General features: G+C 33.9%; 1 protein-coding gene across 3 annotated transcripts in view; it reads left to right on the forward strand.

The window, feature by feature from the left end:
- PCDH11X (protocadherin 11 X-linked) overlaps positions 1–20,089 on the forward strand; it is a 797,150-nt gene that overhangs the window by 641,940 nt on the left and 135,121 nt on the right. For 2 of the 3 annotated variants that reach the window (XM_073227421.1, XM_073227424.1), the window contains one exon: positions 3,346–3,369. The exons of the other annotated variant lie outside the window; for it this stretch is intronic. In XM_073227421.1, coding sequence (XP_073083522.1) covers positions 3,346–3,369 — 24 coding nt within the window. The remainder of the gene's footprint in view (positions 1–3,345; positions 3,370–20,089) is intronic. 3 annotated transcript variants of the gene reach the window in all.

Raw genomic sequence — 20,089 nt, forward strand, 5'->3', positions numbered from 1 at the left:
AGTCTACATAAGTACAATAATGCCACAGCTTATTAGTTTTGCAATCAACAGGAGATGCCCTGCGGCTATTTGAATTATACATCAAGAAGAATTGGTTCTTTTTGGCACATCTTGTAGCATGCTTTAAAATTAGCATTATTCAAAGAAAACTGGGTATTGGTCTATTAATTTGGCATTACATTCTTCAAGTTTGTATTTTTTAATACTGATTCTGCTATATTCTATAACCTTCAGTCCAAACTCCTGTGCAGCTTGGAATAAGAAAATAAGTGAGGAACTTGCTCTCAAAAGTTAGCCCATAATAACTTAGAATATATGTTAGGTTTTAGGTGAATTGAATCTTAATTTATCAGATTTTTCTCTCTATTAGGAAGCATAATAAACACAGTAATGTGCTGAGTTAAGGAGGAGACAAAGAAGACATAGAATGTAATATTGTAATATTAAATATTTATTTAATACCTATATAAAACATTATCTTTCAATTGACTCCAGTGACGAAGATACCTATTTCAAAACGAATGTCTTTGAAAATGCTTTCAAATGTTATTCACCCCTCAAAATGATGACTCTTAAAAATTTCATTAAGTTAGCCTTATTATGTGACTTTAAAAATTATAGAATATAAAACAATTGCAATTGTGACTACTTTACTAAAGTACATTGCAATTATAGATCGATGCATGATACTTGATCAGCAAACATAACACCAACACTATCGGTTTTGTGGAGATCTCTGTTGACCTTTAAGCTATTCAAGTGTTATCTATTTATCAGTAATTCTTTCATGCTTAGCCAGATGTTTCTAGTACATGTTCAGTACTTAAATATTTGTGTTAGGATTATGAAGGAAATATTAGAATATGTTTGCACAGAATAATACAACATGTTTTGGTATTATGACAAATTTTAGTAATTTTTATGTGGCTTAAGTAGGAGCTGCATTTTTATTATAAAATGTATGTTTTCTTAATTTAAAGTTTGTGGTATAAGAATCCCAATAATTCCTGTTGCTTTAAATTAGTAATTAAGTTATTTTTGGGGGTTGTAAATTCAGAAAAGTAATATTAAAAACTCAATTATATTTCAAAGTAAGCACTTATGTAAGCTTAAAATTTTATATTATTGCATTTGTGTAAATAAAAATGATAGTATTGTGAATGAATTTATTAATTAATAAATTTAATTTGAGAATACTTAATTTGGACACAATTTTCTGTAAAAGCAAACTTAATAGGTAAATTTGTTTTATATATTAGTAATCACATTTTAAGTTGCACATAAATGATATACATTGTCATTCATAACCTTTGGTTGGATTAATTAGTAAAGAATTTCATGTCAGTCATAGTGATTTACATCAGCTACAGTATCTTGATCTATCTTGCAAAAATTTGAGCAGTGTGGATGCTTCAAAAGCATTAATTATACGTCTTTAAACTTTAAGAAGCAATGGAAATTTAGGGATACATTTAGAGGTAGACTTTATGCAAAAATGTCTGCATAATTATAACCAATGCATCTATCAATTTCTGTGTGAGCATATAATAATCCATATATTGCTTTAGAGGGAAAAAATGGTCCCCTTTTTTGACTAGGTTTCATGTGATGAATCTAAGTACCTCTTCAGTCAGACTTGAAAATTTTATGCAGAATCTGCTTATTGTCCAGAACTTCAAAGAAAATTTATCAGTATTTGACTTTAGAAAATTGACTAAAAGGCAGTTTTCATTTTTCAGATTTGGAGCTGAACATCTCCTGGGATATGGTTTAAAATGTATTTTTTTTCTCTTTCATTGTTATCATGTCACTTGTTTGCTTCTTTTGTCTGTACCTCCTTACTCCTAGAAATGTCTAGATTCATCACATTCATTTTTCCTGACCTTTTCAGTGACCAAATTAGGAAGGATTTTGATAACTAAAACCATTTTGAAATTGCAGTCTTAAAAATGAAAGCAAGCACTTTATTATTTCTCTGCCTGAAGAAGCCTTTCTCTTCTTTTTGACTCTAGTATATTTGAAAACTCTACATTGAACTATTGCAGGAGTTCATTATGAATTCCAAGAATAAATTTGAATATTTCATGTGTATGTGTGTGTGTTATCATTGAAATAGTTATATTATTCAAGGGGTGAAGACCTTGCAAAGTCACCGTTCTGTTTTTTTCTTTTATACTTCCAGTATTATCATAAAATTACACTGCTTTTAGATGAAACACCTTATGATAAAAAAAATAAATGCACTGTGTATATGCCAGTGACACTTAAAATGTGTAATGTTCTCTCATTAATCCTCATCATTGCATAGAAACATTACTACTACTTCCATTTTTCTGTCTCTGATCTAGTCCTTCTCTCTAAGCTTTTCATGTCTTTAGTTTCATAATATTCTAATATTCTTCAAAACAGATTTTTAAACCAGCTCAAAATGTTTATCTTTATGGTTTTTATCCTTATTATGTCTGTTACTACATATATCAGGAAATCTTGATTTACTGTTAGCCTTAAAAGTGTGCAAAGAATAAATCTGAGGGACATCTGTTCAGATCAACATATATCTAAATTTTTATAAACATATAATTTTTTAATAGAATTTACTATTTGTCACAGGTCAAGCCTGATCTCACAGTGTTTTGAAGGAAGTCAGTTAATAATGCAATGCCTGTATTTCTTTATTTGGAAAATAATGATAATGATCTCTAATCCTCCATATTCTAACTGTGAGAAATAAATTGAAATTTTAGTTGTAAAACTGTGTTATAAAAAAAGCATCTTAGCCAAGATAAGAATATTTCTGATGGTCATCCTCATGTTCGTGTCTGTTGATGTCTGAGTTTTCTTGTGACTTCTTCCCAAGTCAGATTTAGAGGCAGAGCAACCTAAGTCAAAAACAGTGGATTTCCTTATACTACATTTTCTGTGAAAGGCTCCATAAAAAAAGCTGTAATTTCAGTAGAAGATAATACTTCGCTATCACAGACAGTGAGCTAGAAAATCTATTGAATTCTTGTAAAATGTTGAGTTCATCAATTCGTTGCCTTCTGGGAGAGGACCAATAATAACTTCCCAGTAGGGCAGTATATAGCATAGGCTTGGACTGATTTTAGGAAAACATTGCAGGAGACAGATTTCATGGGCTATCAGTCTTCTACCTTATCATATTCTCTGCAAAATGAAGTTGAAAATGTATTGCAATATATTATAATTTACTTTTTTAAATTGAAGTATCATTCATATACAATCATATTGGTTTCAAGTATACATTCATTTAGTTAAATTAATATAACATGTTTGGAATAAAATAAAATATTTACTGTGTTTAACTTTATTAAACTCTCTTTTTAGCTTTCATTCCTGGACTAAAGAAAGGTACAGTAGACATCAACACAAATCATAACCATAGTGCATGTTTCATTTTAAAATGAATTGCTGATTTGTGTTTATTTTAAGAAATTTGGTCTTTACACTTCTCATAAAGCATTGCAATTTCAAGTGTTTGCTTCAAACACATTTTTAGTATGTTTCAAATGAACTGATATAAAAGAAAGGAGTTCAGTCAGTTGGATATCTTGTGTAACTGGCTGCCTTTCCAAGTTATATGTTATTAATCTTTCAATAGCAAAGTTAACATGACCCTATAGTCATGTTTTTGACTTACAGTAGTTACTTTAAAATTATCTACATTTTCAATTATTCATTTTTCTCTTCTGATGATGTAAGCATATTCAGTATCTAATCTGAGGAAGCATTAAAGGCAAAATTGTACCTTTCTAGATTTTTATTCACATTTGATCTATAGATTGTATCCATGTTGTGTACATGCCTAATAAAATAATCCAAGTTTACATTCCTTGTGAAATTATAATATGCATTTTCTTTACCAAAATGTAACATATAGATTATATGTGAATCTATACTAAGATAAGGTTGACAGAAAACAAATGTCTTTAAATATTGAGTTTAAGCAGTTAAAATGTGTATAATTTTATCATGCTGATAAAGTTTTAAAATGCTGCAGGATATTTTGAATGTTCCAAATATATCTGTGCTTTCTCTGTATACACAACCGTTTCTTTATTTGGAGATAGGTCTGTCATATTGTTCCATTGCTATTTAAAACAATTTTTTGCACTTCATACACTTTTACAGGCATACGTCAAAGATATTGTGGGTTTGGTTCCAGACCACTGCAATAAAGTGAATATTGCAATAAAACCAGTAAATTATTTTTTTAGCTTCCCACTGTATATAGAAATTATGTTTACACTGTACTGAAGTCTATTAAGTATGCAATTGCAATGTCTAAAAAAATGTGCATTCAGTAATTAAGAAAATACTTAATTGTTAAAAAATGCTAACCATTATCTGAGCATTCAGTGATTCATAATCTTTTTGCTAGTGGGGGGGTCTTCTCACATTGTTAATTCTGCTGACTGATCAGGGTGGTGGTTGTTAAAGGTTGGGGTGGTTGTTGCAGTTTCTTAAGGTAAGACAACAACAATAAAGCTTGCCACATTGAATCTTCATTTCACAAATGATTTCACTATGGCATGTGATGCTGTTTAATAGCATTTTACCCACAGTAGAACTTCTTTGAAAATTGGATTCAATCCTCTCAAATCCTGCACTGCTCTATCAACTACTTTATGTCATATTCTAAATCCTTTAATGTTATTTCAATAATCTTCACAGTATCTTAACCAGAAATAGATTCCATCTCAAGAAGCCACTTTTTGTATGAATACATAAGAAGCAACCTCTCATTTGTTCAAGTTTTGTCATGAAATTGCAGCAATTCAGTAACATGTTTAGGCTCTATTTCTAATTCTAGTTCTCTTTAATTCTTTAATTTCCACCACATTTGCAATTCTTCCACTCAAGTCTTGAACCCCTCGAAGTCATCCATGAAAATTGGAATAATTTTTCCAAACTCCTGTTGATGTTGATATTTTGACCTCTTTCCATGAATCACAAATGTTCTTAATGGCATGAGACTGGTAAATCCTTTCTAGGTTTTCAATAGACTTTGCCCAAATCTATCAGAAGAATGACTATCTATGGCACCTGTAGTCTTACAAAATGTATTTCTTCAATAATCAGATTTAAAAGTTGAAATGGCTCCTTGATTCATGGGCTACAGAGTGGATATTGTGTTGGCAGACATGAAAACACATTCATCTCCTTGTCTGTCTCCATCAGAGCTCTTGGGTGACCAGATACATTGTCAATGAGAGTCATATTTTGAAAGGAATATTTTTTCCGAACAGAAGGTTTCAATAGTGGACTTAAAATATTCAGTAAACCATGTTATGAACAGCTGTGTTGTTTTTTAGGCTTTGTTGTTCCATTTATAGAGCATGGAGTAGACTTAGGGCCCTAGGAATTTTGGAATTGTCAGTGAACATTGGCTTCAACTTCAAGTCACCAGACTCATTAGCCCCTAATAACAGAGTCAGCCTGTCCTTTGAGGCTTTGAAACCAAGCATGACTATGAAAGTCCTAGGTGACATTTCTTTCAATAGCAGGCTTTTTAATCTACATGAAAATCTGTTGTTTAGTGTAGCCACCTTCATTATCTGAGCTACATCTTCTGAATAACTTGCTGCAGAGATGGCTGCTCCACTTTCATGACCAAACCACTGCTAGCTTCAAACTTTTCTTCTGCAACTTCCTCACCTCTCTCAGAACTTCCTTGAATTAAGAGAGTTGAGATCTTGCCTGGACTAGGTTTTGCCTTAAGGGAATGTTGTGGCTGGTTTGATATATCCAGATCACTCAAACTTTCTCCATATCAGCAATAAGACTGTTTCACTTTCTTATCATTCAAGTGTTCACTTTAATAGCACTTTTAATTTCCATCAAGAGCTTTTCCTTTGCATCCACAACTTAGCTAACTGTTGCAAGAGGCCTAGTTTTTGGCTTATCTTGGCTTTGAACATGGCTGCCTCATGAAACTTAATCAATTCTAGCTTTTGATTATAAGTTAGAGATGTGTAACTCTTCCTATCACTTGAATACATACGCCACTGTAGGGTTATTAATTGGGCTAATTCAATACTGTTCTGTCTCAGGGAATGAGGAGCCCTGAGAAGAGGGAGACAGATGGGTGAACAACCTGTTGGCAGTGTAGTTAGAACACATACAACATTTATCAATTAAGTTCTCCATCTTTTATCGGCATGGTTTGTGGCACCCCAAAATAATTATAATAGTAACATCAAAGGTCACTGATCACAGATTCACTATAACATATAATAATAATGAAAAGTTTGAAATATTGCAAGAATTACTACAATGTAACACAGAGACAAGAAGTGAGCAAATGCGATTGAAAAAAATGGTGCTGATAGATTTGCTCAATGTAGGATTGCCATAAACCTTCAACTTGTAAAAAAAAAACCAATATCTACGAAGTGCAATTGAGTGAAGCACAAGAAAATGAGGAATGCCTATATTTAAAATGCAATTTAAAGCCCACTGATATTTTAACGAAGTAAAAATAGCAGTCTAAGAATGAATCTTCCTGAATCCATACAAATTTAAATTGTTATGTAAAGAAACTCACCTTTAGTGTTTAATTTTGTCAAATCATCAATAGCTATACCGTGCTTATTATTATTATTTTTTTGGTATTTTAAATGCTTCTAAATGTTGTTTTGGTCTTTTCATATTGTGTTAGAGTAGCTCTCATGTGATCTTATATAATTAGTTCTAATGCCCATGATACATTTTTGCCTATCATCTAACTAGTGGAATTTCAACCTAATATTGTATTCCCCTTGAAAGTCTTGAATACTGATTGTTTATATGGGTAATTCAGGTGAAAATGGATGAACGGCATGTGATTTTCATTTTCTCTCTCCTCATTAGTTTCTAGGTATCCTGTGATAGATACCGTTCAGGAACTACAGCTAATAGTCACAGGTATACATTTGTGGTTGTGAAACAAAGTCAACTTGTCTTGATCACAACTATTCGGAAAAGAAATAGTAAGTTATTCAGGAAAGAGCAATGTTAGGATATCTTGAATTTTAAATACAGTTTCATCTAAGTGTGTACACTTGACCAAGTCATTTGAATTCAGATCTCCATTTTCTTTTTTCTTCATTTAAAAACTGTCATAATCATGTTTATGCTTAAGCCTCACAGAGAAGTCATGCTGTTGAAAATGATTACATAAGAAGAAGAATAAATAAAAAGCAACAACAATCAGTATTTGAGTGTGTACTACGTTATAGACATTCTCTCTAATGTGATCTACAAATGTTTTTATTTTAATACAACACTTCTGTGTGTAAGTTCTATTACTGTCTCCATTTTTGCAGGAGTGGAAGCTGAAGCATAAAAAGGTTAAATATCATAGGATTTTATTTGATAATTTCTAAAGCACTATACCTGTGTAAGAAATTATTATTACATAGATTTTTGTATCTTCATCAGTATACCAGTAATAATCATTGCAATTAAACTTATACCTTAAATTTTTCTCTAATTGAATGTTATTTATTTAGTATATTCATAATGCAGTTGGGCTCTGATTCCAAGCTGTATTGAAACACCATAATACAGTTCATAGTTATATTTTATGATAATCTTCATACTACATTACATATGCCCACTTTCCATTATCAGCTTATTTGTGTAGATTTGCTATTATTTACCTCGCATAATACAATTTCTTAGGCATATTTCAGATAATTAAATGGTAGTATATAGGAAAAGGCTCACTGTGACCTTAGTCATAAATTCAGGCATACCTTGGAAATATTGCAGATTTAGTTCCAGACCACTATAAGAAAGCAAATAATGCAATAAAGCTAGTCAAATTTTTTGGTTTCCAGTGCATATAAAAGTTACATTTACACTATATTGTATTCTATTGTGTACAATAGCATTGTGTCAAAAAAACGATTATCTTAATTTAAAAATATTTTATTATTAAAAAATGCTAACCACCACCTAAACTTTCAGTGAGTTGTAATCACTAATCACAGATCATCATAACAAATATAATAGAAATGAAAAAGCTTGAAATATTGTGTGAATTACCAAAATGCCACACAGAGACACAAAGTGAGCAAATGCTATTGAGAAAATGGCACTGATGGGCTTGCTCACTGCAGGGTTGCCACAGGGTTGCCACAAACTTTCAATTTGTAAAAAACACAGTATATGTGAAATACAATAAAGTGAAGCACAATAAAACAAGGTATGTCTGTTTATGAAACTAAGATTATTTCATTCATTCAAGTTTTCTATTGAAAGCCGACTGGTTACCAGGGATGATACTGAGTTATTTTCTTAAATAGAAAAACATGCAGGCTCTTTCCCTTAGAGTAAATTAGACATATACATGCAAGTTTTTTGTGGTAAAGTCATCACTTCTGCTTCTAGGGATGTTTTACTTGTCCCCAAGGAAGAAATTGCAAATATATACTTGTCAGTTCATTATGAACACATTCTTTTGCCAATCCTCCTGAGGAAAATATACATTAATAAATATTTATAGATTAATGTTTTTCATTGACTTTGTTTGCAAGTATACTGTCCTTTTTCTTTTTTCCTTTTTGGACTTGTTTTCATATAAGAATGAGTTACAGCTATAATATATCAATTATCTTTTCTGTTTTCAGTGAGGTCTAGGGTTTAGGTAGAAGAATGTCAACTGGTTTGTCTACCTGCAGTCATTTGTCTCTTGTCCATATTAAGGCTCAGATATCTAAGCTGATTTCTGGCATATCCTTATAGTGTTTTATTACACAACCCTTACCTTTCTGGCCCTCAGTCAACTCTCAAGGATCTATTCTTGAGCTCGGTTTCCATAGTTATTGTTAGTAGTCAAGGGTTGGCTGTAATTTATGAGTTCATCATTTTAAGCTTGAAGTGCTGAATTTGAGTCAGGAGAAACTGTTTAGGAATGAGAGTGTTGGGGACAGCAGATTGAGTCAAAGTTTCTAGGAAAAACTGGGAAAATGGATTATCTCTCAGCCAAATGAGTCACCTCACCTGTCTTCATCTGACTTCTTAGTAAGTGTTTGTGAACATAAAATATAATTCATTCTTATGCATGATAGATAGGGAGTTTTCTTATGTCCATTAGTAAGAAAGGTAATGTTTTTTCACAAGTTGTCTTTTTTTTTCATGGCCATGAGTTAATGAAAATGCATGCATAAGTTTCCAAATGACAAACTTATAAGACAGCCCATGATATTAATCCCTTCATGTTAATTTAGTATCTCCCTAAATTCTCAGACCTGAGGGTTAAATCAGCATGCAGGTTTATTACTTTTGTTTTAGATTGCTGGTGGTAGACTCTAGAATGTCACAGAATAATATTTGTGAAAAAAATTAAGCCTTATGAAGCATTTGGCTATTTTAATATCTAACATTACTTTCCTCAAATAATATATAACAAGTTCATTCTGCCATATTCATGTACTACACATTGACACATGAAAGTAGAAGTGCCTTATGATAAAATCTTATTGCTTTTTAATGTTTTTTTTTTCAGAATGAAGGGGAAATGAAAAACAAATGATATTATTTATCACACAAACATAGGCTAGGGGAGAAAAAATTAGTATCTTTTCGAGCCATTGCACTGTTAGTAAAGTTAGAAAATGGGTGCAATACTACACTATTGTTATTTTGGTAAAAATTCTTGGCATAGCCGTGAAGCAGTATATCTGTGAATAGAAAATGAATTCTTTAAACTTCATGTTATGGGTTTATATTATTTTTCTTTTTAAAAAATCCAGATAAAGTGAAATAAATAGCATTGCTACGTGACATTTAGTCAGTTGAGTGTTAGTAAAACAAGGCTCGAGCATTTAAATGAACCATAAACTATTGTAAAGGTTTTAAATGCTTATTTCTGCTATAGCTAATTAGAATAGTAATCCTCATTTCATGAAGCATAATGTTAATATACATCACTTTTAATGAAGCATAATGTTAATATACGTCACTTTTCTCTTACACTATCTTAAATCGATTCTATTTGACACAGCAAAAAGATAAAATATTACATTTCTTTTTACTTTCATTTGAAGATACCACATCAAAATCTGGGTCTACTGTGAGCCAGAAATTTTTTATTGGAATACACTTTACAAGTGGGTATTTTTTTCTAGGCTACACATAAAAACTGATTGTTGAAAAGGCAACTTTCTCATTAGGTAAATTGTTGATCTGAGAATATAGCCCAGGAGTCTTGAATTTGAAGTGATTTATTATCATTGATTTTGATCAGCACTGTCAAATGGAAATACGATGAGAGACACATATGTAATTTTAAACTGTCTAGTGGCCACATTAAAAAAGGGCAAAAGTAACAGGTGAAATTAATTTTAATAATATATTTAACATAATGCAATGTAAAAGTATAATCATTCCAACAATATAAAAATCAATATAAAATTATTAATGAAATATTTTACATTTATTTTCCTAGTAAGTCTTGCAATCTGATAGCTATTTGACACATGCAGCGTGTCTCAAATCCAACTAGCCACACTGCAAGTGCTCGATAGCTATGTGCAGCTAGTAACTCCTGTATCAGTACAGCTTTAGATTCTCCTCAAAGACTAAGGATTAACTGCTGGGTTTGGGCTGCAGAGAGAAAACAGGCCTTGATATACATTGTTTTGATATTATACCTTGAAGAAAAACAAAAAAAAAATTCCTTGAAGCCCTTGCATTTATACTGGCTCATCTGAAAACATTTTCTCCATGGATGGCCAAAGGTTCAAAAAGGAAAGAAAACGTTTGGAAAGAGTACTCTGGTTGATTTTTACTGCCATGGGCTATGAATAAATGTCGAATGTGAAGCAGCAAAGGGGTCTATAGATCAAAGTCAACACTTTCAGTGGCATACTTTGTGTCATATGTCTGAGGCTCTTAAGAACCATAATTCGTTGCAGTTTGCTCTCCTTGAAATTTTTGAGTTGTTTTCAAGAAGAGGCCTCAGGAGGGAACACTGATGGGCACTAGTTAATCTGTAAGCTACACAGGCCTGGATGATTTTAGAAAGTATTATACAGTGTTCGATAACAATCAGTTTGTATCATGACCAGAACCAGAGCCAGAAGGGTGAGGACTTTCCAACAGTCCATATAAAATGTGGTACTCCAATTTTAAAAGATTAGTAATATCATTTACCACATTAAAGTGACTGTAAGAATGTGAATTTCTAAAAATATTAAATAAGAGCTTATAATGTCTTAAAAAAATCTAAAATACTTATATAATACATAGCTATGTGGTATTCATTGTGCTCAAATGCCCAGGATGTCTTTCCTAGACTTAACAGGTTATAATAGGGCTGTGTGTCGAGGACAACTGAAAGCACTGATTTCTTCACTTGATAATCACTTGTCAGTGGTCTAAAATATCACCAAATTAAAAACAGAAAACATCTTACAAAGTGATGAAATGCAATGCTCATTTAATAGGACAATATTCAAGTAAACTGATACATGCTTTATATTCTTAAGTACAATCAAATCTAATTATATTATTGTTATTGGTAAAGATGTGGAATATAGTATTTAGCAATTCTTCAGAATTGAAGTGATAATTAGAAAATATATATATGTTTTTATTTTTTTATTTTGGAATCATTAATCTACAATTACATGAGGAATATTATGTTTACTAGACTCCCCCCATCAACAAGTCCTTCCCACATACCCCATTACAGTCACTGTCCGTCAGCGTAGTAAGATGCTATAGAATCACTACTTGTCTTCTCTGTGTTGCACAGCCCTCCCAGTGCCCACCCCCCACATTATACATGCTAATCGTAAGGCCCCCTTTCTACTTCCCCGCCCTTCTCCCTCCCTTCCCACCCATCCTCCCCAGTCCCTTTCCCTTTGGGAACTGTTAGTCCTTTCTTGGGTTCTGTGATTCTGCTGCTGCTTTGTTCCTTCAGTTTTTCCTTTGTTCTTATTCTCCACAGATGAGTGAAATCATTTGGTACTTGCCTTTCTCCACCTGGCTTATTTCACTGAGCATAATATCCTTTAGCTCCATCCATGTTGTTGCAAATGGTAGGATTTGTTTTCTTCTTATGGCTGAATAATATTCCACTGTATATATGTACCACTTCTTCTTTATCCATTCATCTATTGATGGACACTTAGGTTGCTTCCATTTCTTGGCTACTGTAAATAGTGCTGCAATAAACATAGGGGTGCATCTGTCTTTTTCAAACTGGAGTGCTGCATTCTTAGTGTAAATTCCTAGAAGTGGAATTCCTGGGCCAAATGGTATTTCTACTTTGAGTTTTTTGAGGAACCTCCATACTGCTTTCCACAATGGTTGAACTAGTTTACATTCCCACCAGCAGTGCAGGAGGGTTCCCCTTTCTCCACATCCTGGCCAGCATTTATTGTTGTTTGCCTTCTGGATGGTGGTGATCCTTACTGGTGTGAGGTGATATCTCATTGTGGTTTTAATTTGCATTTGTCTGATGACTAGCAATGTGGAGCATCTTTTCATGTATCTGTTGGCCATCTGAATTTCTTCTTTGGAGAACTGTCTATTCAAATCCTGTGCCCATTTTTTAATTGGATTATTTGCTTTTTGTTTGTTGAGGTGTTTGCTTTTGTATATAGTGTTAGATAATGATCCAGTTTAATTCTCTTACATGTAGCTGTCCAGTTTTGCCAACACCAACTGTTGAAGAGGCTGTTATTTCCCCATTGTATGCCCATGGCTCCTTTATCGTATATTAATAGACCACATATGTTTGGGTTCATATCTAGACTTTCTATTCTGTTACACTGGTCTATGGGTCTGTTCTTGTGCTAGTACCAAATTGTTTTAATTACTGTGGCTTTATAGTAGAGCTTGAAGTTGGGAAGCTAGATGCCCCGTGCTTAATTCTTCCTTCTCAGGATTGCTTTGGCTATTTGGGGTCTTTTGTGGTTCCATATGAATTTTAAAACTATTTGTTCCAGTTCGTTGAAGAATGCTGTTGGTATTTTGATAGGGATTGCATTGAATCTGTAGATTGTAGATTGCCTTAGGCAGAATGGCCATTTTGACAATATTAATTCTTCTTAGCCAAGAGCATGGGATTAGTTTCCATTTGTTAGTGTCCTCTAATTTCTCTTAAGAGATTCTTGTAGTTTTCGGGGTATCGGTCTTTCACTTCCTTGGTTACGTTAATTCCTAGGTATTTTATTCTTTTTGATGCAATTGTGAATGGAATTGTTTTCCTGATTTCTCTTTCTGCTAGTTCATCATTAGTGTATAGAAATGCCACAGATTTCTGTGTGTTAATTTTATATCCTGCAACTTTGCTGAATTTAGATATTAGTTCTAGTAGTTTTGGAGTGGATTCTTTAGGGTTTTTTATGTACAATATCATGTCATCTGCAAATAATGACAGTTCGACTTCTTCTTTACCAATCTGGATGCCTTGTATTTCTTTGTTTTGTCTCATTGCCATGGCTAGGACCTCCAGTACTATGTTGAATAACAGTGGGGAGAGTGGGCATTCCTGTCTTATTCCTGATCTTAGAGGAAAAGCTTTCAGCTTCTCACTGTTAAAGATGATGTTGGCTGTGTATTTGTCATATATATGGCCTCTGTTATGTTGAGGTACTTGCCCTCTATACCCATTTTGTTGAAAGTTTTTATCACGAATGGATGTGGAATTTTGTCAAATGCCTTTTCAGCATCTATGGAGATGATCATGTGGTTTTTGTCCTTCTTTTTGTTGATGTGGTGGATGATGTTGATGGATTTTTGAATTTTGTACCATCCTTGTATCCCTGGCATAAAACCTACTTGACCATGATGGATGATCTTTTTGATGTATTTTTGAATTCGGTTTGCTAATATTTTGTTGAGTATTTTTGCATTCACATTCATCATGGATATTGGTCTATAATTTTCTTTTTTGGTGGGGTCTTGCCTGGTTTGGGTATTAGGGTGATATTGGCTTCATAGAATGAGTTTGGGAGTATTCCCTCCTCTTCTATTTTTTGGAAAACTTTAAGGAGAATGGGTATTATGTCTTCTCTGTATGTCTGATAAAATTCCAAGGTAAATCCATCTGGCCTGGGAGTTTTGTTCTTGGGTAGTTTTTTGATTACCACTTCTATTTCACTGCTGGTAATTGGTCTGTTTAGATTTTCTATTTCTTCTTTGGCCAGTCTTAGAAAGTTGTATTTTTCTAGGAAGTTGTGCATTTCTTCTAGGTTTTCCAGCTTGTTGGCATATAGATTTTCATAGTATTCTCTAATAATTCTTTGTATTTCTGTGAGGTCCATCATGATTTTTCCTTTCTCATTTCTGATTCTGTTGGTGTGTGTAGATTCTCTTTTTCTCTTAATAAGTCTGCCTAGGGGTTTATCTATTTTGTTTATTTTCTCAAAGAACAACCTCTTGATTTCAATGTTTTTTTCTACTGTTTTATTGTTTTCAAATTTATTTATTTCTTCTCTGATCTTTAGTATGTCCCTCCTTCTGCTGATTTTGGGCCTCATTTGTTCTTCTTTTTCCAATTTCAATAATTGTGACTTTAGACTATTCATTTGGGATTGTTCTTCCTTCTTTAAATAGGCCTGTGTTGCTATATACTTTCCTCTTAGAACTGCCTTTCCTGCGTCCCACAGAAGTTGGGGCTTTGTGCTGTTGTTGTCATTTGTCTCCCTATATTGCTTTATCTCTATTTTAATTTGGTCATTGATCCTTTGATTATTTAGGAGCATGTTGGTAAGCCTCCATATGTTTGTGAGCCTTTTTGCTTCCTTTGTACAATTTATTTCTAGTTTTATCCCTTTGTGGTCTGAGAAGTTGGTTGGTAGAATTTCAATCTTTTTGAATTTACTGAGGCTCTTTTTGTGGCCTAGTATGTGGTCTATTCTGGAAAATGTTCCATGTGCACTTGAGAAGAATGTGTATCCTGCTTCTTTTGGGTGTACAGTTCTGTAGATGTCTGTTAGGTCCATCTGTTCTAGTGTTCTGTTCAGTGCCTCTGTGCCCTTACTTATTTTCTGTCTGGTTGATCTGTCCTTTGGAATGAGTGGTGTGTTGAAGTCTCCTAGAACAAATGCATCACATTCTATTTCCTTCTCTAATTCTGTTAGTATTTGTTTCACATATGTTGGTGCTCCTGTATTGGGTGCATATATATTTATATGGCTCTATTCTCTTCCTGGACTGACCCCTTTATTATTTTGCAATGTCCTTCTTTAATCTCTTGTTTCTTTCTTTGTTTTGAAGTCTATTTTGTCTGACATAAGTCCTGTAACACCTGCTTCTTTCTCCCTATTGTTTGCATGAAATATCTTTTTCCATCCCTTGATTTTTAGTCTGTGTATGTCTTTGGATTTGAGGTGAGTGTCTTGTAAGCAGCATATCGATGGGTCTTCCTTTTTTATTCATTCTATTACTCTGTGTCTTTTGATTGGTGCATTCAGTCCATTCACATTTAGGCTGATTATTGGAAGATATGTACTTATTACCATTGCAGGCTTTAAATTCTTGTTTACCAAACGTTCAAGGGTAGCTTCTTTACTATTTAACCATCTACCTTAACTCACTTATTAAACTATTATAAACACAGTCTGTCCATTCTTTATTTTTCTCCTTTCTTAATCCTCCTCCTTCATTCTTTATATGTTAGATGTTTTATTCTGTACTCTTTTGTGTTTTCTTTGACTGTTTTTGTGAATAGTTGGTTTTATTTTTTGCCTTTAGTTAGTGTTTGTTGGTCTTCTTTCTTTGCTGTGATTTTATTTTGTCTGGTGACATCCATTTAGCCTTAGGAGTGCTTCCATCTAGAGCAGTTCCTTTAAAATATCCTGTAGCAGTCGTTTGTGGGAGGTAAATTCCCTCAGCTTTTGCTTGTCTGGGAATTGTTTAATCCCCCATCATATTTAAATGATAATCATGCTGGATACAGTATTCTTGGTTCAAGGCTGTTCTGTTTCATTGCATTAAATATATCATGCCATTCTCTTCTGGCCTGTAAGGTTTCTGTTGAGTAGTCTCAACAGATGATAGCCTGATGGGTTTTCCTTTGTAGGTGATCTTTTTTCTCTCTCTGGCTGTCTTTAATACTCCGTCCTTGTTTTTGATCTTTGCCATTTTAATTATTATATGTCTTGATGTTATCCTCCTTGGGTTCCTTTTGTTGGGAGATCTGTGAGCTTCCTTGGTCTGAGAGACTATTTTCTTCCCCAGTTTGGGGAAGTTTTCAGCAATTATTTCTTGAAAGACACTTTCTATCCTTTTTTCTCTCTCTTCTCCTTCTGGTACCCCTATAATGCAAATATTTTTCCATTTGGCTTGGTCACACAGTCCTCTTAATATTCTTTCATTCCTGGGGATCCTTTTCTCTCTCTCTGCCTCAGCTTCTCTGTATTTCTGTTCTCGGATTTCTATTCCATGAATGGTCTCTTGCACCTCATCCAGTCTGCTCTTAAGTCCTTCCAGATATTGTTTTATTTCTATATTCTCTCTCCTAACTTGATCCTTTAGCTCTTGTATATTTCTCTGCAGGTCCATCAGCATGTTTACGACATTTATTTTGAATTCTTTTTCAGGAAGATTGGTTATATCTGTCTCCCCAGGCCCTCCTCTCTTGGGAGTTGTCTGGGTGATTCTGGCCTGGACCAAATTCTTCTGCCTTTTTATGGCAATAGAGGTAGTCTTATGCAGGTAGTGCATGTGTTAGCTGGGAGAACAAAGTCCCTTCCTGCTTGCTGGTCACCCTGCCACTCTCCACTGCCTGTGTCAGTTCCCCCCACAGTGGGAGCTGCCCTTGGGCAGCCCAGAGACCAGCGGGGACACGCAGGTGTGCCAGTGTGCTCTCCTGCGAGAACGGCACCCCTTTGTACCCTGTCCCAGCTTCCTCTGTCTGTGCTGGGCAGCTGCTCGCCAGCGGCAGCCCCAGGACAGGCCCGGGAGGCTGCACATCAGGAGGAGACTCTACTCTGGGTGGTTGCTATGGGTGTGGCTGCTCTCAGGCTGCTTGGCTGCTCTAACAGGGCCGCACTGGAGCGGCAATGAATGGTAGGCTGCTTATCACCATGCGGGGCTTCAGGGCTGCGTTGCCTCCCTCAGGATCTGGGGTGCCTGGAATTCCTCAGGATTCCCAGCCTGCTGGGCCAAGTGGGCTGGGACGATTCCCTCCAGCTGTGAGGCCCCTGTCCCTTTAGGACTTTCAAAAAGCACTTGCTTTTCTTCTGTCCCAGGGGTGCCAGCTGCAGGGACCTGTTCACATATTTTACTTTTCCATTTCCCTAATATCCAGCGCGTCATGCAATGTGCCTCTGCACTCCTGGTGCAGATTACTAGGGCTGGGTATTTAACAATCCTGCGCTTCCATTCCCTCCCTGCTTCGACTCCTCTCCTCCCACCGGTAAGCTGGAGTGGAGGGAGCACTTGGGTCCTGCTGGGCCACGGCTTGTATCTTACCCCCTTTGTGCGATGCTGAGTTCTCGCAGATGTAGATGTAGCCTGGCTGTTGTACTGTGTCCTCTGGTCTCTCTTTTAGGTATAGTTGTATTTGTTGTGTTTTCAAAAATATATATAGTTTTGGGAGGATATTTCTGCTGGCCCTATTCACACCACCATCTTGGCTCCTCCTCTAGAAAATATATTTTAACAGTTTACAGCTTTAAGAAAGCAACTGTTGGATGCTTTACACAGTTTGAATTTACACCAGATTAACAAAGTTATATTTTCTTTGCTGTCAGTATTTGTTGCTATTCTCCAAATGTAGTGATTTCCTAGAAGAGAGGAAGGAAGAAATAAGGAACTTTAGAGAACCCACATTAAACATTTCCAAATATGTTGATTCAAGCCTTTTAAAGCTTTTTCTAATGTATTTAAAATACAGAGAATAAAAATATTTTGAAAAACAACAAAAAGAAGGGAAATATTCTTTTCAGCAAATGTCAGAATACATAAATTTTTAACAATAAAAATAAAATGGTGGCTGTACAGAAATTCATAAATCAGTGTGGTGAAATAATGCTGAAGCAGACCATTTGCTATCTGAAATTAACATATGATTTAAAAATAATCAAAACCAAAGATGAAGGTATGAATTATTAAACCAATGGTGCTGGGAAAGTTGGCAAAGTATTTGGAAAAAGATCATCATTCCAAAATACAGATCCAAGGAACTTACAGTTCATCAGATATGACTATAAATCTGGGGCCATACAATTTGGAAAAAAATGTAAAGGGGTATTAGCCAATCAAAGAAATATGCCTCATTTTAATTTTTATTATTAAATATCTGTATAAGTAGTTTCAAAACTAGAGCTTAACAATTCTAATACAAATTTTTACTTGAATTGAATTACTGAAATTAGTTCTTGTTGTGCACTATGGAAATTACTGCTAATTCTTGTTAGTTTTACCAAAAGTTTCAGTTCTAGAGTGGTTCTGTTGTTATAATTGAGACATAGCTCTTGAAGGAAAGGATGATTGTAGAAGCCAGGATGCATAGTATTGAGTAATAGTTTTGTCTTTTTTAATAATTGATATTGATAATAAGAATAATAATCACCAACTTTTAATAAGTAGGTATAAAACATTACTCATTGTTCTCATTTCAAAGCAGCAACAGATGAAGCCACTTTCAAACAATGAGTTATTTTTAAATAGATGGTTGCCTGATTTCTCTGAATACTTGATCAAATTGGCTTGTATTTAGAGATGTTGCCCTATTGTTCCTCTAATACTAATATATGTTGAGTGTAAGTGTCCTAAAAGCCTTGCAAACTCCTGCCTTTTCTTCCACAGCGCTCCCTCTTACAGACCTCTTACCAGCTCTGTTTCCCTTCACTTCCTTTTATTCAACAATCTTTGTTGAATACCTGGTATATGCCAGGCATGATAGTAAATTCCCTTCTTTAATCCCCTAATCTCTCTGCAATAGGCAAGGGATGACAGGTGAGAAATTTTTAGTGTAGTTATAGGTGGAAGTAAGATAGAGATAGAGGTAAAGTTATTTATAAATGGCTAAAAATAAGATTTTTAATATTTATGTTCTATGATATTCTATGTAGAAAGATTTCATATATTACCACCTTGCTTCAGGATAACGTAAAGCTAAATCTTAAATGGGATTTCTAAAAAAAAACTAAATCATAATTTTCAACATTTTTTTTCAAAATACTCAGAGGTTTAAGAGACAGCATCTGTCTGAGAGGATCACTTGAGAATGTACTCTTACATGCCTGCTGTAAGATTTTATTTCAGTTTAAAAGTCAAAATGGCTTATGAATAACTCCATCATGAAAAATGACATTATTTGAATTTTACTTAAAACTATATAAACAAACCTACTTTTTAAATCACATATACCTTTCGCATATTCTACATTTGTCTAAGCCCTGAAAAACATCAGGATTGTTTTGAGAGTCAGATAATACAACTACTTCACCTGATGATCTAATTGGTCAAGTATAAAAACATTTACTTTCCTTAGTTATCAGTACTGCTCTAATTTAATTTGTTTTTTTAAGGTTAGTGCTATGACACCCCTAAATTTAATATTTAATTATAATTACTTGATGTGCAAAAGAACAGCATTGCAATGAAGGGAAAACCTACCAAGCTTTTATTTATTCCATATGTTCTCTTAGGTTTCCATGCAAAAACTCTGAATTTCTATTTTATTAATGATAATGTTATAATATTTCTTATTTACATTTTAATGGAAATTCAAAACCAACATTATACCATACATTTGCTTACTTTTAGGATTTGCTTAACAAATATCATCCAATTAATTAACACTTTCTTAACAAAAATTTTCTTCTAGAAATCATAAAACCTTTTCTACTAATTAATTAACAAATCCTATTTTTTAAGGATTTGTTGCATTGTTATGGCATTTGTTGTATTATATGCTGTAATTTCAACTTTTCCGTTTTCCCTTGAATAGAACTATTGTCAATGTTTCTCTTTGAAAGTTTATGTGGCAGAATTATAATAGGTTAATTTAGTGTTTTATTGAGGTATAATTCACATAATATATAGTTCACCATTCAAGAGTGTACAATTCAGTAGTTTTTAATATACTTATAAATTTGTGCAAACTTCATCATTGTTG

Source organism: Manis javanica, chromosome X (genome assembly GCF_040802235.1).
Source record: "Manis javanica isolate MJ-LG chromosome X, MJ_LKY, whole genome shotgun sequence".
Classification (NCBI taxonomy): domain Eukaryota; kingdom Metazoa; phylum Chordata; class Mammalia; order Pholidota; family Manidae; genus Manis; species Manis javanica.